The sequence below is a fragment of the Danio rerio genome, chromosome 6 (genome assembly GCF_052040795.2).
Source record: "Danio rerio strain M-AB ecotype USA chromosome 6, GRCz13ab, whole genome shotgun sequence".
Taxonomy (NCBI): domain Eukaryota; kingdom Metazoa; phylum Chordata; class Actinopteri; order Cypriniformes; family Danionidae; genus Danio; species Danio rerio.
This window is the reverse complement of record NC_141026.1, coordinates 46,767,957-46,790,000: the sequence shown is the minus strand read 5'-3', so window position 1 is coordinate 46,790,000 and position 22,044 is coordinate 46,767,957. Positions and strand designations below refer to the sequence as shown.

The window sequence follows — 22,044 nt, the reverse complement described above, 5'->3', positions numbered from 1 at the left end:
AACTCTGAGTGCGGTCCGGATAATACGCAAAACGCGAACTGGACAATAAAGAAGGGCTGGGTCTGCCTCCTCCGAGGGCAGCGCTTGCAGGCTCACTACCTCGTATTAAAACGGAGTGGTAGGAACCTTGGGCACATATCGCGGGCGGGGTCTCAGGACGTGAGAGAAGCCAGCCCAATTACAGGCACGAGTCACTGACCGAAAAATGCCTCCGGTCCCCGACCCTCTAATCGATATCAACGCGACCAGCAGAGCTGTCTTCAGGGACAGAAAGATACTGAGTCGAGGATCGAAGGGATCTGACGCGGCTTGTGTAGCGAGGGCGAGATCCTAAGAGGGCATGAGAGGGGGCGGGATGGATTAATTCGCTTAACGCCCCTGAGGAACCGGATGATGAGGTTATGCGTTCCCACGGTGCTGCCAGCCACCGCGTTATGAGAGCGGAGATGGCAGCCACGTAACCTTGAGTGTGGAGGGCGACAGCCTGCTCTCCAGCTTCTCTCGGCGTAAAGAAAGCACAACGCTGATCTGGCAAATTACGGGGGTCTTCTCAGCGAGAGACACACCATTCAGTGAATAGACTCCACGTCAGGGCATAGGCGCGCTCGGGGAGGGGGCTCTAGCCCGAGTGACGGTATTAGCCACCGCAATCGGAGGTTACCTAAGTCTTCCTCGCGTCTAAAATCTCTTCAAAGATCGGCGAGGGTGCCAGGTGGTGCCCTGTCCCTGAGAGAGTAGGTGCTCTCTCGAAGGGACTGCCAGGGGAGGGCTATCGCGAGGGAGAGCTCTGACATCCAGGTCCGGTTGAGCCAGAGGGGCGCAACCAGCAACCTGTTCCTCGTCCTCTTCCTGACCTTGCACAGTAACTGCGCGAGCAGGCTCACTGGGGGAAACGCGTATTTGCGCGTGCCCCGAGGCCAGCTGTAAGCCAGTGCATCCGTGCCGAGAGCACTCGGTCAGGGAAAGAACAACTAGCAATGAGCGATCTCGGGGGAAGCAACAGATCGATCTGGGCTTCCCCGAATCGCGCCCATATCAGCTGAACAGACTCGGGGTGGAGTCTCCATTCTCCAGGACGCAAGGCTGCCGTGAGAGCGCATCGGCTGCACGGTTGAGCTTGCCTTAATATGAATGGTGTGCAGCGATTTCAGCCGCGGATGACTCCAGAGGAGCAGACGGCGGGCGAGCTGAGACATGCGGCGAGAGCGCATACCCCCTATACGGCTGATATACGCCACCGCCGCCGTACTGTCCGTCCTGACCAGCACGTGTTGCCGCTCCAGCACCGGAAAAAAACGGTGGAGAGTGAGGAACACTGCCAACAGCTCCAGGCGATATGCCAATGCAACTGGGTACCTTTCCACAGGTCCGCAGCCGCATGCCCGCAACGCACAGCCCCCCAGCCCGTGTTGGAAGTGTCTGCTGAAACGACAACAAGACTGGACGCCTGTTCTAGAGACACCCAGGCCTGTAGGAACGAGGGGTCGCTCCAAGGGCTGAGGGCGCGGCGACACAGCGCAGTAACAGAGACTCGGTGTGCGCGCGCGTGCCATGCGCGTCTGGGGACTCGATCGTGAAGCCAGTGCTGAAGTGGTCTCATATAGAATAATCCGAGCGGCATGAAGCGGCTGCGGATGCCATATGCCCCAGGAGCCTCTGAAATAGTTTCAGTGGGACCACTATTTTACTGTCGAGCTCTCTCAGACAGTACAGCATCAGCTGAGCGCGCTCTCCGGAGAGGCGCGCTGCCATGGTGACCGAGTCCAGCTCCAGCCCGAGAGAAGAGATCCTCTGCACGGGGGCGAGTTTGCTCTTTTCTCGGTTGACCTGAAACCCCCACAGGTGGAAGTGCCAGAGCACTTTGTCTCTGTGCATAATCAACTGCTCCGAGAGAGGGCAAAAATCAGCCAGTCGTAAAGAAATTGAGTATGCAGATGCCCGCGAGCCGAAGGGGCGCTGAGGCACCCTCCGCGGGCTTGGTGAGGACCCGCGGAGACAGAGAGAGCCCGAAGGGGAGGGCTTTGTATTGCCAAGCTCGACCTTCAAACGCAAACCGCAGAAACTGTCGGTGGCGAGGAAGAGTGGAGACATGGAAATACGCGTCCATCAGGTCTAATGCTGCAGACCAACCCAGAGGACGAACGCACCGGAGGATGCGCTTCTGCGTGAGCATTCTGAACGGCAGCTTGTGCAGGCAGCGGTTCAAAACGCGCAGATCTAGGATTGGCCGTGACCCACCGCTCTTTTTGGGCACGATGAAGCGTGGGCTGTAAAACCCACCCTCCATCTCGGCTGGAGGGAGCGGCTCGATTGCATCCTTCGCCAGGAGGACAGCAATCTCCTCTCGCAAGACAGGGGCGGACAGGGGGCTGACCCTGGTGAATACACACCCGTGACTTGGGGGGCCGTTTCGCGAACTGAATCGCATAGCCGAGTCTGATTGTGCGTATGAGCCACCGCGAAGAGCTGGCCCGCGCTAACCAGGCAGGCAGAGCTCTCGCTAATGGACTCATCGCTACAATCGCTGACGTACCAGCAGTGGGGCAGCGCGGAGTGGGTGTGCTGATCCGGGAAGCTCGCGGGTCCCACGGAAAAGCTGGAGGTGAGATATTTGCTCTCACTCCAAACCCGAGCTCCGGAGGGGAGGCTCGAGGGGTGGGAGAAAGGAGACCGTCCTCCCAGCGCTCGTGAGCCACTGGCGAAACGCACCGAATCTGCAAGCTAGAAAGCATAGCGTCCCAGACTGGCAGATTTCGGGCTGTCACATCTGGGGAAGTGAAAAGTGCCCTTTCATAATGTTTTCATGGCAGTAAAAAGTGCCGTTGGAAATGGGGCCCCGCCCTCCAGCGGGGAAAGAGCAAGTTCCCTCTTCTCCAGATGGCCTGTCCCAGGGGCGCTTCGCGGTCCGTTGCCGGACTTAGCGGCGTTCTGGGCAGGGGGGCTGCCTGCTTCCGAGGTGCCCGACGCGCTCGCTTCGCCTGAGGCGTGTGCGGGGGCGGAGCAGCTCTCGTAGGCGGGCGCCTTCGGCGAGGAGCAGGTATGAATGGCACGGCGGGCGGAGCGGGCTACGGACCGCCAATAAGACATCACCCACCAACTGCTCTCTCACCGCCTTGAATTCCTGGGTGAATTCACAGACAGTGTCGCCAAACCTGGCTGGGGATATGGGGAAGTCAAGAAAGCGGACTTTGTCGACTTTGCGCATATCAGCCAGGGGTGGCGCTCCTGGACCACTAATGTGGACATCGTCCTCCCCAACGCACACGCAGCGGACTCAGTAGTCCGAAGAGCTAAGTCGGCGGCGGTGCGAAGCTCGTAAGCCTGGGTTGGACCCACCCTCGTGCAGCTCGGCCAGCGCCTGCGCTTGGTAGCGCTGGTAGGTGGCTATCGCATGCAAGGCGGAAGCAGCCTGGCCCGCAGCTATGTAAGCTCTAGCTCCGAGGGAGGTAGATAACTTACAGGCTTTGGATGGGAGACGAGGCGGACCCCGCCAAGAAGAGGCGCCGCGCGGATTTACCGCCATCGCGCACTCAACCTGAGGAATCGCCACATACCCCCTGGCTGTTTCACCGTCAAGAGTGGTTAGGGTGGAGGAACACGCAGCACGAGCAGAAAAAAGTGCTTTACAAGACCGCGTGAGCCTACTGTGCACCTCCGGGAAGAAGGGAACGCCCCTCTAGTCGGTCCGGCCGCGGAGCTGGGGGATAAACCATCTCCAACCCACGGCCGAAGCAGCCCGGGAAAGCACGGCTAACATGTCCGTTTCAGGATCCGTAGTGACAGCGCTCACCAGCCCGAAGGGGGCGAGCGGGTCTGGATCATCATCGGACAATGAAAGCCCACCCTCCGATGCCGCGGTGGACATCTGGTCTCCGGTGTCATCGGGCGTAAGGGCTACCATCTGTTAGACGGATCGCTTCCTCCGCCCGAAGCTTGGATGGAGCGCTTAGAGGAGCGGGAGGTCCGCGGGCCCGTGGGCGACGGATTATCTCTCGCTGAAACCCTCAGATCTGCCCGAGTGCCCGCTGCAGAGCAGGGGACAACTGGGGTGGTTCGCCTTTTTGCAAAGGCTAACCGCGATCTTGCGCAACAGTCATGGCATCGCGATGACGACATGAACTGCCCGCGAGCAGCGCATTAACATGCTGGACCCCCAGACATGTAACACAGTGCCCGCGCCCATCATCCGAGGACAGGAAACCACCGCATCCAGAAACGCACAGTCGGAGCGCCGTCCTGATAAGGACGTGCTGCACGACTGTGTTGCTCTTTCTGTGAAGTTTGCAACTTTATACGCACCGCTCTGGAGGACCGGACCCAAAGAACGCCAGGCAAGGGAGAAACCCAGCTCGACCGTCTGCCACTGCGTGTACACACTCTGGACCGGGAGAATGCTCTCGTTCGCTCAGAATCGCTGGTCACAGCAGGAGGAACCCTCATCGACTCGATCAGAAAGTCTCTGAAGCGAAAAGGATAGCGTCTGCTGCGCCAGGTGAGCTTATATACTCAGTTGATTGCTTATGCCGCTCACCTGCGCAGGCTTGCGCTGCCAATTCATTCTTAATTGGCCCGTTCAATACTCTTTCAGACGAGTAGCTTCTGAACCGAACCTCCCAATGCGTGGATTTTACAAATCAAATCCACTTATAGTGCTGAAGTTCCCCCCGAAGGGGAACCATAGCAGAAAGTTCTAACCAGTAGGTCATATACAGTACAGTAATTAACCCACTATGTAATAACATAATTAATGTATGCTTTTTGTTTTTACAAGCTTTAAAGACGTAACATAAATTCCGCTTTTAAATATTAGGTCACCTATAGCTTTTGCCATGAGGCTATGTTCAAAATGACATCAATGTTTTCAAAATGCACTGCGAAGGGAGCACAATTGTAAACATGAAGAACACTTAAACTAAACTGCAAAAATAGTTTGAAATCAAATTACACCTAAGAGAAATGACCTTAATGCTTTTTTACTTTTCATAATTCCAACTTTGAATGTCAGAATTTCTTAAATGAATAGGGCATAGGGGGGGATAAGTGGGAATAGAACACAGCCAGGAATTATGTAACTACAGCTCCAGAGATGTAGTTGCGAGTGCTCAAGTTTGCGACACAGTTTGCGAATGGTTGCTGGAGCGACTGATTTGGGAAACGGCAAATCAACAAACTTTGTTACGATGGAACTTGAGACCTTAGTTGGCTAATGATGGTTTTGGGAAATGCACCCTAGGCTGAGGTATATTACTGACACACTTTTTTACCATCATTTCAGTTGAATTAATATCCAGTATAATTGCACTGAAAGCATTCAATTTATGGTAGTAAAACAGGTTGCAAACAGCAGTTCACATTCGACCTGAATTAAAAATGTAGTCAGAATCTGTGAAGTGCTGCCTACACACACATGTACTTGCTTTTAAAACCATAAATTGCCTGCTTTTATCCAACTGAAAAACATAAAACCATTTTTGTTGTTTCTTCATCCCCGAGAAATTATATGAAACTTTTCTTAGATTTACTGTTGTGAACAATTGTAACAATAAAATCATCCTCTCAGAAAAAAAAGCTGTACTACAGTGTACAGTATTTCTAAGCATGTACTATATGAGAAGTGTGATAAGGACCAGCAGAAACTCGCACACCAATTCTGTCACACAGCAGTAGCCAGAATGCATGTTTTCACGTAAACTGTGCCTCTATATGTGTCTATCCTTAGACAAGAAAGAGCTTGTAATTCAAGCAGCCGTAATTGGACAGAAGTCATTAGACCCCAAGTGCAAACAAGAACCAAGCAGTGAGAGACATCAATATCAATTAGAGGTCGTGACTATTACTGCGACAAATGAGATGTCAGAAATTAGAAGATGTGAATTTGTTTCATGGGCTGGGCAATAGTTTCCCGAGATAAATCTGTAATTAAGCGTTTGTTCAATTAGAGAATCCAGAAGAAGGGTGTTTCATATGAGAATGCTCTAATGTTTGGCTTTAATGTCACAAGTGATTGAAAATGTAGGCTAAAGATGACTAGAAAGTGCGAAATAAATCATTTAATAGTACTGGGCGAAGGCAGAAATTCAATCAAGGCACTTTTGTTGTGAAGCAGACCCATTTCTGAATCACTGATGGTCATTTTACTGGGAGTAAGCATGCTGGATAGCAATAGGCTTTCTAAAGAAACTTGTTTACTATATATCTAGCCATCTTTTGTTTGGCTTCAATTTGTTATCTCATTTGGATCACTTTCTTTTCAATCAAACCTGCATCTGAAGGCAAATGGAAATAAAGACCTGAAACTGAAGTCTCAATCCAATTAGTGAGATATGTGTTGTTGTTGTTGTTGTTTTTTTTTTTTAGATGAATGAATTTTCTGTGCAGAGCAGGTAATCAATTGTTTATTACAGCAAAATGCAAACAAGAATGCTAAGCTTTGCATATTTCCAACTGATTACATTATAAAAGTTTCATAACTTGACGTATTACAATATTGCTCTTTATCTGTTTAGATTTAGGCTGTGTATTGAACTCAAAAGAAAAAAGGGCTATTATTACCAACCTGTTTTATCATCGTGGAAGAAGCTATATTGTTTTACACTAGACATATTTGAAACATCTAAGCTGTTCTCCCCCCAGAGCTATGGCGAATGTGTTCATTTTGGTAAAAAAAAAAAAAAAAAAAAGCACACGATCAAACATTTTTAAAAGCAAGTTCCTCTGCTCCACATTTGCAGCTTCCTGCTAGATCAAAATGACTAGTTATCAAAGTTCCCATGATTTAGCTGTCTATTGAGATTGCTGAACTCAAGAAAAAACAAACTGGGTATTATTACCAACCTGTTTTATCATATTGGAGGAAGCCATATTGTTCTACACAAGTATTATTCAAAAGGCATTTTTTTCCAGGGCAATAAAATCTGTTTAAAAATATTGTCTGATCAAACTGTTTTCCTCACATCTGCTAACAAAAATGGCACGATATCAGTGCATTAAAAACTTGGATTGGTTGTTAGATGCAATAAAATAATCAAATGTGACAGTTAAAATATGTTCTATTTTAAATCAATTAGTTTTTGGGATGTTTTAAAAACATAAAATATATAATCATTTTTTGTGTGTGGGAACATTTTATTATTAAATTCTTGATCCAACTTTTTTTTTTCTCCTAGGGTTGGGTTTCTCTGTATTTTACCTAAATTTGTGTTTTTTTAACCCACATTTCTGTCGTGTTTTACCCAATATGTGTACTGTTTACAGAGTATTTTTGTCAAATAAAGGCAGACTTAGTCAAATTGAAACATTAAAAATGATTACCAAGTTTATTGTTATACCATGTAACTTATTTGTTTATGAACTGACAAGCAAACGTGAAGTAACAAGGAATGCCTTTTTTGTTGTTAAATATTTTCAGTCAAGGACACAGACATACCGCATGACAAGAATTAATAGTTGTACATTTTAAGCTTTAGTGCAAGCATCTCCTGATTTTGACCTTGTCTATAATTATTTTTCAGCCATTGACCATTTTTCTGGTGTTTTCATTACGTCTCACTTATTTGAAAACCCTAAACCGAGCATCGATGGCTCTAATATATAACATTTCAAAGGATATATCATGTAAAAAAAATAAAATAAATAAAGCTGCCACAATTACCTATACAGGAGTCTAAATCCTATAAAGTTGAAGTCAGAATTATTAGTCCTCCTAAATTATTAGCCCCCCTAAATTTTTTTTTTCTCCCAAATTCTGTTTAACGAAAAAAATAAAAATAAAAATTATGTTTCTAAACATAATAGTTCTAATAACTACTTTCTAATAACAGATTTCTTTTATTTTTACCATGATGACAGTATTTCACTCAATATTTTTCAGGATACTAGTATTCAACTTAAAGTGCAATTTAAAGGCTTTACTAGGTCCATTAGGTTAATTAGGCAAGTTAGGGTAATTAAGCAAATCATTGTATAACAATGGTTTACTCTGTAGAATCTAAATTGAAAAAAAAAAAATATATATATATATATATATATATATATATATATATATATATATATATATATATATATATATATATATATATATATATATATATATATATATATATTGCATAAGGCGGCTAATAATATTGATCTTAAAAAATATAAGTATATAACTTTTTTTCTAGCCAAAATAAAATAAAATAAGACTTTTTTCAGAAGAAAAAAATATTATAGTATACTGTGAAACAAAATCCTTTGTCAGTAAAATATCACTTCAGAAATGTACATTTCTGTCAATAAATATCCATGTCTTTATCAATTCTCTCAACATTTACACTACCTAACAAAAGTCCTGTCGTCGATCCCAGTTTTAAGAGCAACAAATAATAACTTGACTTCTAGTTGATCATTTGGAAAAGTGGCAGAAGGTCGATTTTTCAGATGAATCATTTGTTGAACTGTATCCCAATCATCACAACTACTGCAGAAGACCTATGTTTTACGAACTCACATGGATCCAAGATTCTCATAGAGATCAGTCAAGTTCAGTAAAGGAAAAATTATGGTTTGGGGTTACATTCAGTACGGGGGCATACGAGAGATCTGCAGAGTGGATGACAACATCAACAGCATGGGATATCAAGACATTTGTGCTGCCCATTACATTACAAACCACAGGAGAGGGCAACATCTTCAGCAGGATAGCGCTTCTCATAAAAGCAAATCATTTAGTTAAAGGTTAAGTTGCTCCAGGATTGGCCAGCCCACTCACCAGACATGAACATTATTGAGCATGTCTGGGATAAGATGGAGGAGGCATTGAAGATAAATCCAAAAAATCTTGATGAACTCTGGGAGTCCTGCAAGAATGCTTTCTTTGTCATTCTAGATGACTTTATTATGAAGTTATTTGCGTCATTGCAGAGATGTTTGGATGCAGTCCTCCAAGCTCATGGGAGTCATACACAATATTAATTATTTTTCCACTGCACCATGATTTATTTTCTTGATGACTTATTGATTGATTGATTGATTTTCTTATTTTTCTTTATATTCTGTACTGTACATTATTTCTGTTGACAAGACTTTTGTCTGAGCTAAGTCAGACCTTACTGTCCTAATAAAATAATTAAAAATCAAGACATGATCATATTTTATTTTGGTAAAACAAGCGTAATCTAGAGGTCTTTGCCTTTCACATAAGCCACTTCTGATACCAAATGATCAACTAGAAGTCAAGTTATTATTTGATGTTCCTAAAACTTGGATTGGCGACAATACATTTGTCAGATAGTGCATTTGATAAGAGCTAGCCCTTCTTATTAACCAATCACAACTCTGATGCAGGAATTCCTGTGCCAACCCTACCAAAAAAAAAAAAAAAAAAAAAGATTTTAACTTCACAACAACCAACCTGCCAGTGTGCTTCCGCATCTGATGGGCACCACTGTTCCGGGGGACACTTTTTGAGTGGCAGTCATCTCTTTTATAGCTTTCCAACAGTTGCATCATGTACCCAAGCCACTCTTTCGGGTTCCCTTCCCCCTTTTCAGTGTCCCTTATATGCCACGCTAATGCACTGTGGCAGGGCCTTCGGTCGTCTCTGGTTCAGCCCTTTCCAGTAAGAGGCAGCCATGCATGAATGATGTCAGCAGAGAAGCCTCCGTCCCCAGCCACGGTGAAGCCGGACAGGGCATGTGTCATAAGAGTGCCAGTGAGGCGCTTTAATCTAGTTTGTTTCGCTCCCTTTCCTGCCGCCTCACAAAAGAAGAGTCTCTCTGTTTACCGAGCCTCACCTGCCCTAAGGAGGTCAGCTCGAGGCAAAGCGAGTGGTGTAATGCAGACACTTTGTACACCGCTTTCAAAACAAGATTACAGTTTACCGAGAAAAGTGACTCAACGCCTTTCTGAAAGCATAAATGTCTGTGTCAGGATCTAACACTCTTTTATTGACATCTTTCTAGAGCTCACGTTCACCTGGGTCTTCAATGAGTACCCTCACTTCGTCCAGCAAGACAGCCGGCGATTTGTATCTCAAGAAACGGGGAATCTCTACATAGCAAAAGTGGAACCGTCCGACGTCGGGAATTACACCTGTGTGGTTAACAACACTATTACCAAGGAGAGGGTGTTCAGTTCGCCGACACCGTTGGTTCTAAGAAACGATGGTAAGAAAGGTGTTTCAAAAATCACACACTGTCTGTCTGTTAACATCAAAGGGCTTTTCACAGTCATTCTACACCTTGTGTAAACAGTGTTTCATAATAATTTATACAGAATTAACGGCTAATTAAGGGCTCTCATTTCACTTTAAACATTTTAGAACCCAGGGTTGTTGCCATTTGCATATTTGCTGCGAAAGTGTCATTGATTGGATTCATTGATTGGCAGTTTTTTCCATTAACAATTGATCATCTAACACTAGCAATTCATATTAAGGGCTCCCATGGGTGATCATGGAATATCTCTGGAATATTTTAAAAGGCTCTTCCAGACATTTCAAGTCAGGATTTTTTTCAAGTCATGTAATATTGGGTCATATAATTGGGAAAGTATTTATCAAAACCAATGTTTTGCGTATTGGTCCTTAACATGTTATTCCTTTACCATTTGACAGAATGCAATCACATCAGGGATGCATTTGACCCAAGTCAGGGGTCTCCAAACTTGGTCCTGGAGGGCTGGTGTCCTAGAGATTTTAGCTCCAACTTGCCTCAACACAGCTGCACAGACGTTTTTAGAAAGCTTAGTAAGAGCTTGAGTAGCTAGGCCAGGAGTGTCTGATTGCGGTTGAAACTAAACTTTACAAGACACTGGCCCTCAAGGACTGAGTTTGGGGACCCCTTACTGCAAATTCAGTCACCAGACTGTATCTGTTAATATAATAAATATTTGGAGGTTGTTTGGTGTCTGTTTAGTGCTCCACACAACAACTGTAATAGTTCCAGTAGCTCCTGGACAGATCAGGAGTTTAAACTGACAAGATTTTAAAATGCATGTAGATGTTTTGTTTGTTGTTGCTAGAGTAATCAAGGCACTTTGAACATTCTTGAAGAGAGTATGTACAACAAAGGTTTTTTTTTTTTTTTTCAAACTGAGTATTTTTATATTTTTGTTACATTTACATTTATGCGTGCAGCAGATGCTTTTTTATTCTAAGCAACTTACATTCTTTAGCACACACTTAGGGAGCAGATGGGGGTTCAGTGCCTTGCTCAAGGGAATCAACTCAGCCGTGGTATTGCGGTGGATATTTATTGACTCTCCTTATCAACAATCCCTGTTGGTACCATGACTCCAACCTGCAACCTTTGGATCACAAGTCCAACTCTCTAACCCTGAGTTGTCGAAACTCGGTCCTGAGGGGGCCAGTGTCCTGCATTGTATAGCTCCAACTTCCTTCAACACACCTTCCTGGACGTTTCTAGTGAACCTAGTAAGAGCTTGATAAGCTGGTTCAGGTGTGTTTAATTGGCATCGGAACTAAGATATGTTGTGGCACAACATACCCAATGTTGTCAGTAGACTACATTTTGTAGAATACCCAACACAATCTCATGGCAATTTGTAACTTTGGTTTAGTGGCTTATGAATTTGTATAAGCTTATTTGTACAATTTAGTACAGTTTGCTAATCCCCCAATGATGGTTGCGTTTAGGGGTGGGGTTTGGTGCCACACCTCCTTTTTTAAATTGTACATTTTTGTACAACTGAACTCATACAAATGTGTACGAATTAGTTACTAAACTGATAAAATTTATAATAGTTATGTTTCCTCTTGAGATAAGGCTGGAATGCCACCAGTGTGGCGAGGCACTGATCATGCGTTTCACGCAAAGTGCTGACTGCTCAGTGTTTTTGAAATTGTCCAACAGTTGGAGAAGTGCTTACAGCTGATAATTTTTGGAAAAGCACTGGTGGTTTTAGCTGCACAAAAAAAAGGATGATGGACACATGCCCTAAAGACACTGCCCTCTTCTAGAAAATGGACAGTGGACAACAACTTATTTGCATTAAAGAGAGGCACGCAAAAGTGTAGGCTTAAAAAAAAAATATATATATATATATATATATATATATATATATATATATATATATATATATATATATATATATATATATATATATATATATATATATATGGTGGAGCCGAATACGGTATTCGGAAAGGCACAAATAGCGTGTTTTTACGAATACTTATTTCGAACAAATACTTGAAAAATTATTTGTATTCGGGAGCAAGAAAAACACTATATCAAAAAGCAGCATTTCCTCCTGAGACCGCAGTGCGTGAGTGAGAGAGAGAGCGAGAGCGAGAGCGAGAGCGAGAGAGAGAGAGAGTGAGAGAGAGAGAGAGAGAGACAGAGACAGAGACAGACGCTCAGTCGGAGGGCGGGGCGGAGGTAAAAGGTCTCTCTCTGGCACAAGCTTCTCCACAGCAAGAGAAGGCTCGACAGAGCGAAAAAAATACTTTTCTGCATCTCTATTTTTGTTATATAGATTTTTGTACCTTAATTGGGTTCCAGATGCAGTTTATAAACTTGTAGCGGAGTTTGTTCGGGATTTTCCATTATGCTGCATTTTTGAAGGTTGCCATCGGGTGCTCTTTTTACGCAACTTTAGCTCTGTTAGCGCGGTAATTTAGACAATAGACTGTTGACAGAGTAACGTTAACATTCGTTTATAAAGGCTAAAACGATGCTTTTGCAGTTGTGTCGAATAGTATGCACTTATGGGGGTTATATGGTACGTCTAAATAACTCGTTTGCAGACAGCAAGATATATGCTATAGGCTAGTTAACCTTAGCATAGCTTTCCATCACTTTTTATTAACTTGAACTCCTCAAATACATTTGGGCACCATGAAAAAGAGTGAGACTGCTGCTGAGCCATTTCTTGGTCCTCCACCAGTCAAAAAAAAAAAACTTCATGTTCTTTGTGGAAGCATCTTACAGTCAGTGGAGCTGCAGATAAAACAAAGTGATACTGTATAATGTTTACAAAAGTGAAATCAGCAGAGGCAGAGATATTAAACATCTGTCAACATCTTCTATCCATAATCATTCATTTTCTTTTCGGCATAGTCCCTTTATCAATCTGGGGTTGCCACGGTGGAATGAACCACCAATTTATCCAGCATATGTTTTACGCAGTGGCTGCCCTTCCAGCTGTTACCCAGCACTGGGAAACATCCATACACTCTCTTTCACACACATACAATAGGGACAATTTAGCTTACCCAATTCACCTATATTGCATGTGTTTGGACTGTGGGGGAAACCGGAGCACCCGGAGGAAACCCACCCCAACATGGGGAGAACCCAGTCGAGGCTCGAACCAGCAACCTTCTTGCTGTGAGGCGACAGTGCTACTCACTGTGCCACCGCGCAACCTTCTATGTAATGTATTATCACATGCACTAAAAGCATCCTCTCCTGATACTGTCTGTGAACCCCCCACAAGCATCAATCCCCTCAATCAGCACAGCTATGTTCTGCTAAATCCTCCACAAGCACCAAACCATCAACACAGCCACATTCTGCCCCAGCAAGTCAGTTTCAAACATAAAAAAGTAAAAAAAAAAAAAAAAAACTTTTTTTCTTTTTTGTGGCTGGCAGATGACAATAGCAGGGCTGTATCTTTTAGTATTATATAGAATACTTTTGTTCTGCCAGATCTTCCAGGCAGGGTTTTATTTAGATTTATTTAGTTAATTTTAGTTTTTGGAATTCTGTGCATTGGAAAGAAGTTCTTTCAGAAGAAGAACAGTTTTTTGAAGTATTATTTGTTTTTATTCTGTCTATTCAGTGTCCTTCAACAAGAACGGTGGTGGTGGGGTTCATAATATTCACAATGGTATTTTATTAGTTGTTGGTTTAACCATGGATGAGATAATGGCTTCTATGTTATTTTCTTTTCAATGACATTTCTTGTCACATGTTCAAAAACAACAACTAATAATGCATGTCTATAATTTATATAATGGGTATAATTAAACAATACTTTCACTATAACGTAAATTAGAATTGTAATAGAAAAAAAATATATTTTTGCGCCATTTTGAATTTTACTCGAATACAAATACAAATACTTTTCCCCCCTCAACAAATACAAATACCGGATGCTCCGCACATCCCTAATATATATATATATATATATATATATATATATATATATATATATATATATATATATATATATATATATATATATATATATATATATATATATATATATATATATATATATATATATGGCGAGGCAGTGGCGCAGTAGGTAGTGCTGTCGCCTCACAGCAAGAAGGTTGCTGGTTTGAACCTCGGCTCAGTTGGCGTTTCTGTGTGGAAATTGTATGTTCTCCCTGCCTTTGCGTGGGTTTCCTCCGGGTGCTCCGGTTTCTCCCACAGTCCAAAGACATGCGGTACAGGTGAACTGGCTAGGCTAAATTGTCTGTAGTGTATGAGTGTGTGTGTAAATGTGATCCAAAGATGGGTTGCGGCTGGAAGGGCATCCGCTGCGTAAAAACTTGCTGGATAAGTTGGCGGTTCATTCCGCTGTGGCGACCCCGGATTAATAAAGGGACTAAGCCGACAAGAAAATGAATAAATGAATATATATATATATATATATATATATATATATATATATATATATATATATATATATATATATATATATATATATACATTGCTTCTGGCTAAAATGGGGCATTTTATAATGATACAATTGTATAATAATTTATTTGTGTTTGTGTCAATATATTTATCTTGTTCAACTTGTTCAGAACTGTTCTTGTGATTCATTTTCATCACGTCAAGGTGGCTCACAATGTATTATAATACAGAAATTATATAAACACTATTGAATGAAGCATATTTTTTTTTACAATCATTGAAGTTACATATGCAAAACATATTGTTTTTACTCATCTACAGTCATTACATTTACACCAGATCTCACAGATGTTTTAAAGTTAGTCTCACAAGTCATTAAATCATCCAACATTTTTCTTGTGATCTTCATTCATAAATGTTAGATGCACATTTATGCCCTATAGGAACCCTAACCTGCACTCTTGACAATGCCTCCAAGAAAGCTGCATTACTATTTGAGAAGGATCCTGATTTTACTATGTGTGTTCCATAAATCTTTAATAACATGTCTGCGTATTTTTGGCTCTGTCTTCTCAGCTCTCCTTCTCATTGACAGGTCTTTGTGTTTTGCCATTTGTTGTTGTTTTGCTTGTATTTCTGGAGTACAAAGCTTGTATGTCGTAAATCATGAATGACAAAGCCGTATGCATCTGTGGTGTATTGTCTGCCCGTGGCAGGAGCGATGGGAGAGTACGAGCCTAAAATAGAGCTTCATTTCCCCGACACCATTCCAGCTGCTAAAGGATCCGCGCTGAAGCTCGAATGCTTCGCCTTGGGAAAGTAAGTCCGCTGTTTGTGCACCTGCGTCTGTCTGCGTCCTCCCGCAAACTGTTGCCTGAGTTCACACCCTCTCTTAGCGCCATTTATTTTTATCCCATCATATGAAATACACCCAATTTGTGATCAGCACTTCAGGTTCATTCTTAATGCGATTTGCAGACTGTCACGGAAGCTTTTTACAGAGGCCTTTTCAGTAAAATGGCCTGCTTTGCAGAGAGCAATGACCCGTAAGATTTACTCCTTAAATAGTGAGGAAATAGAGCTCCATGCTTCTTTTCAAAGGAAGAGCAGAAGTGCTGTCGTTTTAGAGAGGGGGTAATGCAGGTTTTTTTACAAAAAGCGGGAGATGATAGCTTTTCACACTATACAGGGAGTGTGTCACCCCAGATTCAAACGTGAATCAGATCCTTTTACACTCAGATTTCTTAATGGGGTTCAGCTTTAAAGAAACAAGAGAGGAAATGGGTTTTCTTTTGCCATGCATTATGGAGCTTCACTTCCTACTGTAGCTCTTAGAGAATGATGCTGAAAATGGCAGTGCCATGCATTTGATTGATTCCTAGGATATAAATGAACTGATCAAAATTATAGTTTAATGCAATTTATTACTGTAGATGTAAAGTAATTTTAAAAAGTATAAAATGTTGGGTTTTAAATGATTTGAAAAGTATTTTATGTTTATCAGACTGCATTTATTTATTAAAAAAGTACAATATTAATATTATTACCTTAAATAATTTGTAAATGCTAATTGGTTGTTTAAAAAACATTTATTATATTATATTATACTATTTTCTTATTATTTATTATTATTATTATTATTATTATTATTATTATTATTATTATTATTATTATTATTATTATTATATAATTTTATTATTATTTATTATTATTATATGTTGTTATGCTATATTATATTATATTATTTTATATTATATTGTTATATTATTATATTATATTATATTATATTATATTATATTATATTATATTATATTGTGTTATATTATATTATATTATATTATATTATATTATATTATATTATATTATATTATATTATATTATATTATATTATATTATATTATATTATTAATAAATCACTGTTGAGGGTGTTGAGTATCCTCAGTTGTTAATCAGAGTTGAGAATCCTTGGCTGTATCCTATCTAGACTTCTACGATGAACTCTAGATGGGATACTACTGAGGAAGCTCAAGTCATTATACAGTAGCATCATTTTTGTGACACTGTACAACAAATACTATTTTTACATTACCGTGAGGGTTGGGTTTTAGGTTGAGGTAGACAATAATAAAATACAATTAATGCATAATTCAATAAATAATGTAAAACTTATTAACTTTCAATCTCAGCTGTTTCCCCTTCTAACAACAACAGCGGTGCCCATTATAACAAATAATATGATCATTATTAAGCTGTTTAAAAGACAAACTACATGTTCCATCACATATTTTACAAATGGAGTATCAGAAATGTCACATTTTAATTGGAACATATGTCAACATTTACAGAAAAGGGCAAAAAGAAACAAAATAATGTATATACACACACTGTAAAACCCAACAGTCAACTTTATCAAATGAAATGAGTGTAGTTAAATCAAAATTGACAAAGTTAATTCTACTCATTTGAAAAGCGTTTTGAACTCAGTGTTAAAGGTAATGAGTTAATTAAAAACCTCATTACTTCAACTTAAATGGAGTAAGTTTACAGTACTCATATAAATTTGTTTTTTTAACTTAAATGGTTTGTATCAGTTTCCACAAATGGTTTGAGTTGACTTAACTCATTGGGTTTTACAGTCCTCATTTGGTTTGAGTTCTCTATTTATTGGGTTTTACTGTGCTCAAATTGCTTCATTTGCTCAAATGGATTACGTCCACAGTACTAATATTTGGATTCGTTTTTAACTTGAACGGTTTGTTGCAATTGGTTTCCTCAAATGGTTTGAGTTACCTTAATTTTTGGGTTTACAGTGTAGTGATAAACTTGGCGTATTGCCATGAGAACTTTACAACGCATTGGATTGTAATAACAAAAAATTAATGCAGGAGAGTCAGCTGGAGTGAAAAAAACTCACACGTGAAAGGGTTAACTACTAACTACTTGCTTATTAGCAGAAAACTATTATAATATTGGCTTTTTATTATTATATTTGTTGCAAAAAAAATCTAACATTATTAAAAACATCAGTAAAAAATTAGACATCAAAGGTATGTCTGATAATGTAATTGATTGAATGGAAAAAGAAGACTGTGTAGCTGTAGAACATTGTCTATGCAATGCCAAGGTCTTTGATTTTGTCCCTATGCATCAGTGATTAAATACCTTGAAAGCTTTGAATAATACTGTCTGCTAAATGCAAAAAAAAAGTAAGTGCTACATCTTCACATATTAAAATGCAAAGCTTGGATGAAATGTACATCTCTTTGGATATAAGTCCTGAGGATGAGAAAAAGTAAATCCTACAGTAGTTATGCCAAGGTCATGGATTTGACTCCATGTAATAAACGCACTAATTAAAAAGTATATGGACTTTAGAAAAAGTTTGACATTGATAACTAATTGTGGCCTTGTTCTGTTTAAAACAGTCCAGTTCCTAGGATCAGCTGGAGAAGAACCAGTGACGTTTCATTCCCAAATAAAGTCAAACTAAAGAATTCCAATGCAATTCTGGAAATTCCCAGTTTTCAACAAGAGGACACAGGAACGTATGAGTGCATTGCTGAAAACAGTCGTGGAAAAAATGCTGCAAGAGGTCGGGTGTCTTTCCATGGTGAGTTATTCTTGATTTTTTTAGGTGTTTTTTTATTTAACAATTCTCTGTGCAATCTTTTAATCTTTATTAAAACAAATATCTTATACATTTATTATTCACAAACACCTTTATCAGGATGTCATTGCTGGTATGTGTGTACTGCATACAGTATGTATGTATTTCTTCTGCCTCTAGAGGTCTTTCATTGGTATAAATAGATATTTTTGACAGTTCATACTGTTGTTTTACAGATTGATGTTACCATATGGCTCTTGTACAGCATTGAAACCACAGTGATAAATCATTATATAGAACTATTGGTTATTTTATTCAAGATGCTTATTAATTCTGGAGGTGTTTTAAAGAAATACAAATGATTTTATTGAAAAAGAACATTATGATTTATGTTTCAGTTTTATTCAGGTTTGTTTTATTTTGTGTCTGCAGGAGAACTTAATTCTCCAAAATCAATTTATTATTATACAGTGCGTTCGGAAAGTATTCATAGTGCTTCACTTTTTCCACATTTTTTTTATGTAACAGCCTTATTCCAAAATGGATTAAACTCATTTATTTCCTCAAAATTCTACACACAATACCCTATAATGACAAAGTGTTTTGTTTTTAAAATTGTTGCAAATTTATTAAAAATAAAAAAAAACTGAAAAATCACATGTACATAAGTATTCACAGCCTTTGTTGAGAAGCTCTAAATTGAGCTCAGGTACATTCTGTTTCCACTGATCATTCTTGAAATGTTTCAGCAGCTTAATTCTCAGTTAAAACCTCAGTTGATTGGACATGATTTGAAAAGGCATGCACCAGTCTATATAAGGTCCCAGGGTTGACAGTGCATGTCAAAGCACAAATCAAGCATGAAGACAAAGGAATTATCTGTAGCCCTCCGAGATGGGATTGCCGAGGCACAAGGCTGAGGAAGGTTACAAAACAATCTCTGCTGCTCTGAAAATCTCAATGAGCACAGTGGCCTCCATCAAACATAAGTAGAAGATGTTTGGAACCACTAGGACTCGTCTTATAGCTGGCTGGCCATTTAAGTTGAGTGATCACGGGAGAAGGGCCTTAGTCAGGGAGGTTATCAATAACCCGATGGTCACTCTGTCTAAGCTCCAGTATTATTCTGTGGAGAGAGGAAAATCTTACAGAGGGACAACCATCTGTGCTGCAATCCACCAATCAGGCCTGTATGGTAGAGTGGCCAGATGAAAGCCACTTCCCGCTTGGAATTTGCCAAAAGGCATCTGAAGGACTCTCAGGTTATAAGAAACAAAATTATCTGGTCTGATGAGACTAAAATTGAACTCTTTGCAGTGAATGCCAGGCGCTACGTCTGGAGAAAACCTGACACCACTCATCACCAGGCTAATACCATCCATCATCATGCTGTGGGGATGTTTTCCAGCAGCAGGAACTGGAAGACTAGTCAGGATAGAGGGAAAGATGAATGCAGCAAGGTACAGAGACATCCTGAATAACCTGCTTCAGAGTGCTCTTGACCTCAGACTGGGGCGACGATTCATCTTCCAGCAGGACAATGACCCAAAGCACACCACCAAAATATCAATGGAGTGTTTAGTATATGGACAGAGATAAATAAAAATACAATTATTAAAATAAATTATTTTAAATAAAGTATTTTATTTCTTTTTAAATTAAATAAAAAAAACTTGAAAATTCCCAATTTCTCTCGATTTTAGATTTTGTGTAATTTTTGAGTAAATACATTTTTTGAGACAAAATTATATTAGTTTTTTGACATACAATACCAATCATTTAATTAAAAACACTCATTGTGCAGTTATATGAAAAATGAGATATGTATTTAGTGCCATGTATAAAAGATTAATCATCAAGACAACATTTATAGTTTGAATTTCCTGATCAAATTGACGAAATTTGAAAGATGAGACCTTGTTTTGTTACAAAGCTTATGTGACAAATTCTGTTGAATTTAGAAATATTGCTTTGTGAAAGTGAACCAAAATTGCAATATTTGTAACAGTTTCAATCCTGATTTTGGGACACGGCTAAAAATCTCCAGGTTTGAAAATGCTCTAAGTTTAATATGATTCTATAGCAGGTGCAAACTACTAGAGTGGCATAATTATGACACTTTTCCCATATCATTGTGCCACATTAAACTGCACACAACCCCGCTATGCCATGTACAATAACTCACAGTGAGGACATGCCATAACTAGTGTCTCATTTGACTTGTGTCCTTGAGAGACATGACATTTCATGATTCACATGATTGTGACCTTCTGCAACGAGCAGCTCATTGTAGAAGGTCACAGTGGCATTACATGAAAAGTCAAGCTTAATTTGAAATGTATGGGATTGTTGTGTTATTAATGTTTTACCCTTTGTACCCTTAATGAAATATATAACATACGTTCTGCATTTTTTTTTTCATTCTTCAAATTTTATGTGTTATTCCCCCTTTTTCAATGTTAATATTACACTTTCAGTTTGGAGAACTTCCATTGAATAAAATCAATCAACAAATCAATTGAAATTATAAGGTTGTGCTACAAAATATCAATATATACACTGCAAAAAAAAAGATGCTGGGTTTCACACAATTCCTTCATGTTGTCCCAACACAAATCTGTTAAGTTTAAGTAACTTAATTGTTTTTACAAATTTAAGTTAATTGGACATAAAACAATTAAGTTATCCCAAAAAATCTCCAGAATTGTTTTGATTCTGCTCATTAAAAATAAGTAGTTTGTATCTACTGTAAACAAACAAACAAAAAAAATTACTTGTGTCACCACAAACAAACACAGAGAAGATTTAAGGCTGAAAAGTAATGACCACAACTATGTTTGTGCCTGACCTTATCCAATTAGACGCAAATGTTATGGGAGGGGAGTATTTAAATGTATCACACAATGCAATTTACTAAAGGTTGTGCTTCTCAAAATATGGGTATTTACACTATTACGCCTAAAACGCATGTCTTAAATGTTATGCTTTAAATAGCTGCATTTGCTGTTGCAGAGAATGTGTGGTATATATTTGAAATGCCAGATGAACACATCGTCCAAACATATTGTTTGCCAAATATGTTAAATGTAATACCCTTCAGGATTAAATGATTACTTGAAACAAACAGCTAGGGTGAGTCACGTAATACCAGCCCAATCTTAGTTCCCTTAGACAATGTGCGACCTGATTTTCTTTTGCCTGAACTGTCTAAAATACAAACCGTACATCTTGTAGATGTTATGAAGCAGATGCTGACAACAGACATGCGGATCTAAATGCAGTTTGTATAAAGGCACGGTCGTACAGGCAATGGTCAAAAACAGAAGCAAAACAGTAGCAAAAGGGTATTCCAATAAACGTGGTCAAAATACGAGAGGTCAGGCTTGGAAGAACGAATCAAAACGAGAACAAGGCAAGAATCAAAAACACAGGAAAACAACCTCTGTAACCTTCCCCAGCCTTGTGCCTGGAGCAGTGGCGTAGCGGACAGGCCCGCAGGGCACGCACCGCGGGGGGGGCCCCGCGTGATTAGGGGGCCCCACGTCGTCGCGATTTTCAATAATTGAAAATTCAGGAACCGCAATAATCAAACTCTTGGGAACAACTGTGGTGGGAACCAAAGTTCACAGGTCTGTGTTCTCTGAAAACCTCTCAAGCGGTGGACTACTTCATTCTGATTGCTTGCCGCCGAACGACATCATAGCCAATGAAGATGCGCCGCTGTTTCTCGCCGCCGGTTCTCGTTAAAAAATGAATGACTTCTTGCTACTTTGACGCTCTCGCGGCTTTCGGTTTGTGATCGCTCCTCAGTTTGTGAAGAATTCCCCGCGTTGTCGATCCACCCTG

General features: G+C 40.4%; 2 protein-coding genes across 7 annotated transcripts in view; one reads left to right on the top strand and one right to left on the bottom strand.

Annotated features, from left to right (window-relative positions):
* The window catches only part of LOC147836458 (uncharacterized), a 455,522-nt gene that overhangs the window by 159,251 nt on the left and 274,227 nt on the right, over nt 1–22,044 (bottom strand). The window lies entirely within an intron of this gene.
* The window catches only part of cntn3b (contactin 3b), a 136,656-nt gene that overhangs the window by 56,142 nt on the left and 58,470 nt on the right, over nt 1–22,044 (top strand). For both annotated transcript variants that reach the window (XR_015494061.1, XM_087257904.1), the window contains exons 6-8: nt 9,942–10,145; nt 15,308–15,410; nt 18,017–18,201. Coding sequence is in view for 1 of the 2 variants with exons in the window: in XM_087257904.1 (XP_087114030.1) it covers nt 9,942–10,145; nt 15,308–15,410; nt 18,017–18,201 (492 nt within the window). In the remaining variant the exon portion in view is untranslated. The remainder of the gene's footprint in view (nt 1–9,941; nt 10,146–15,307; nt 15,411–18,016; nt 18,202–22,044) is intronic.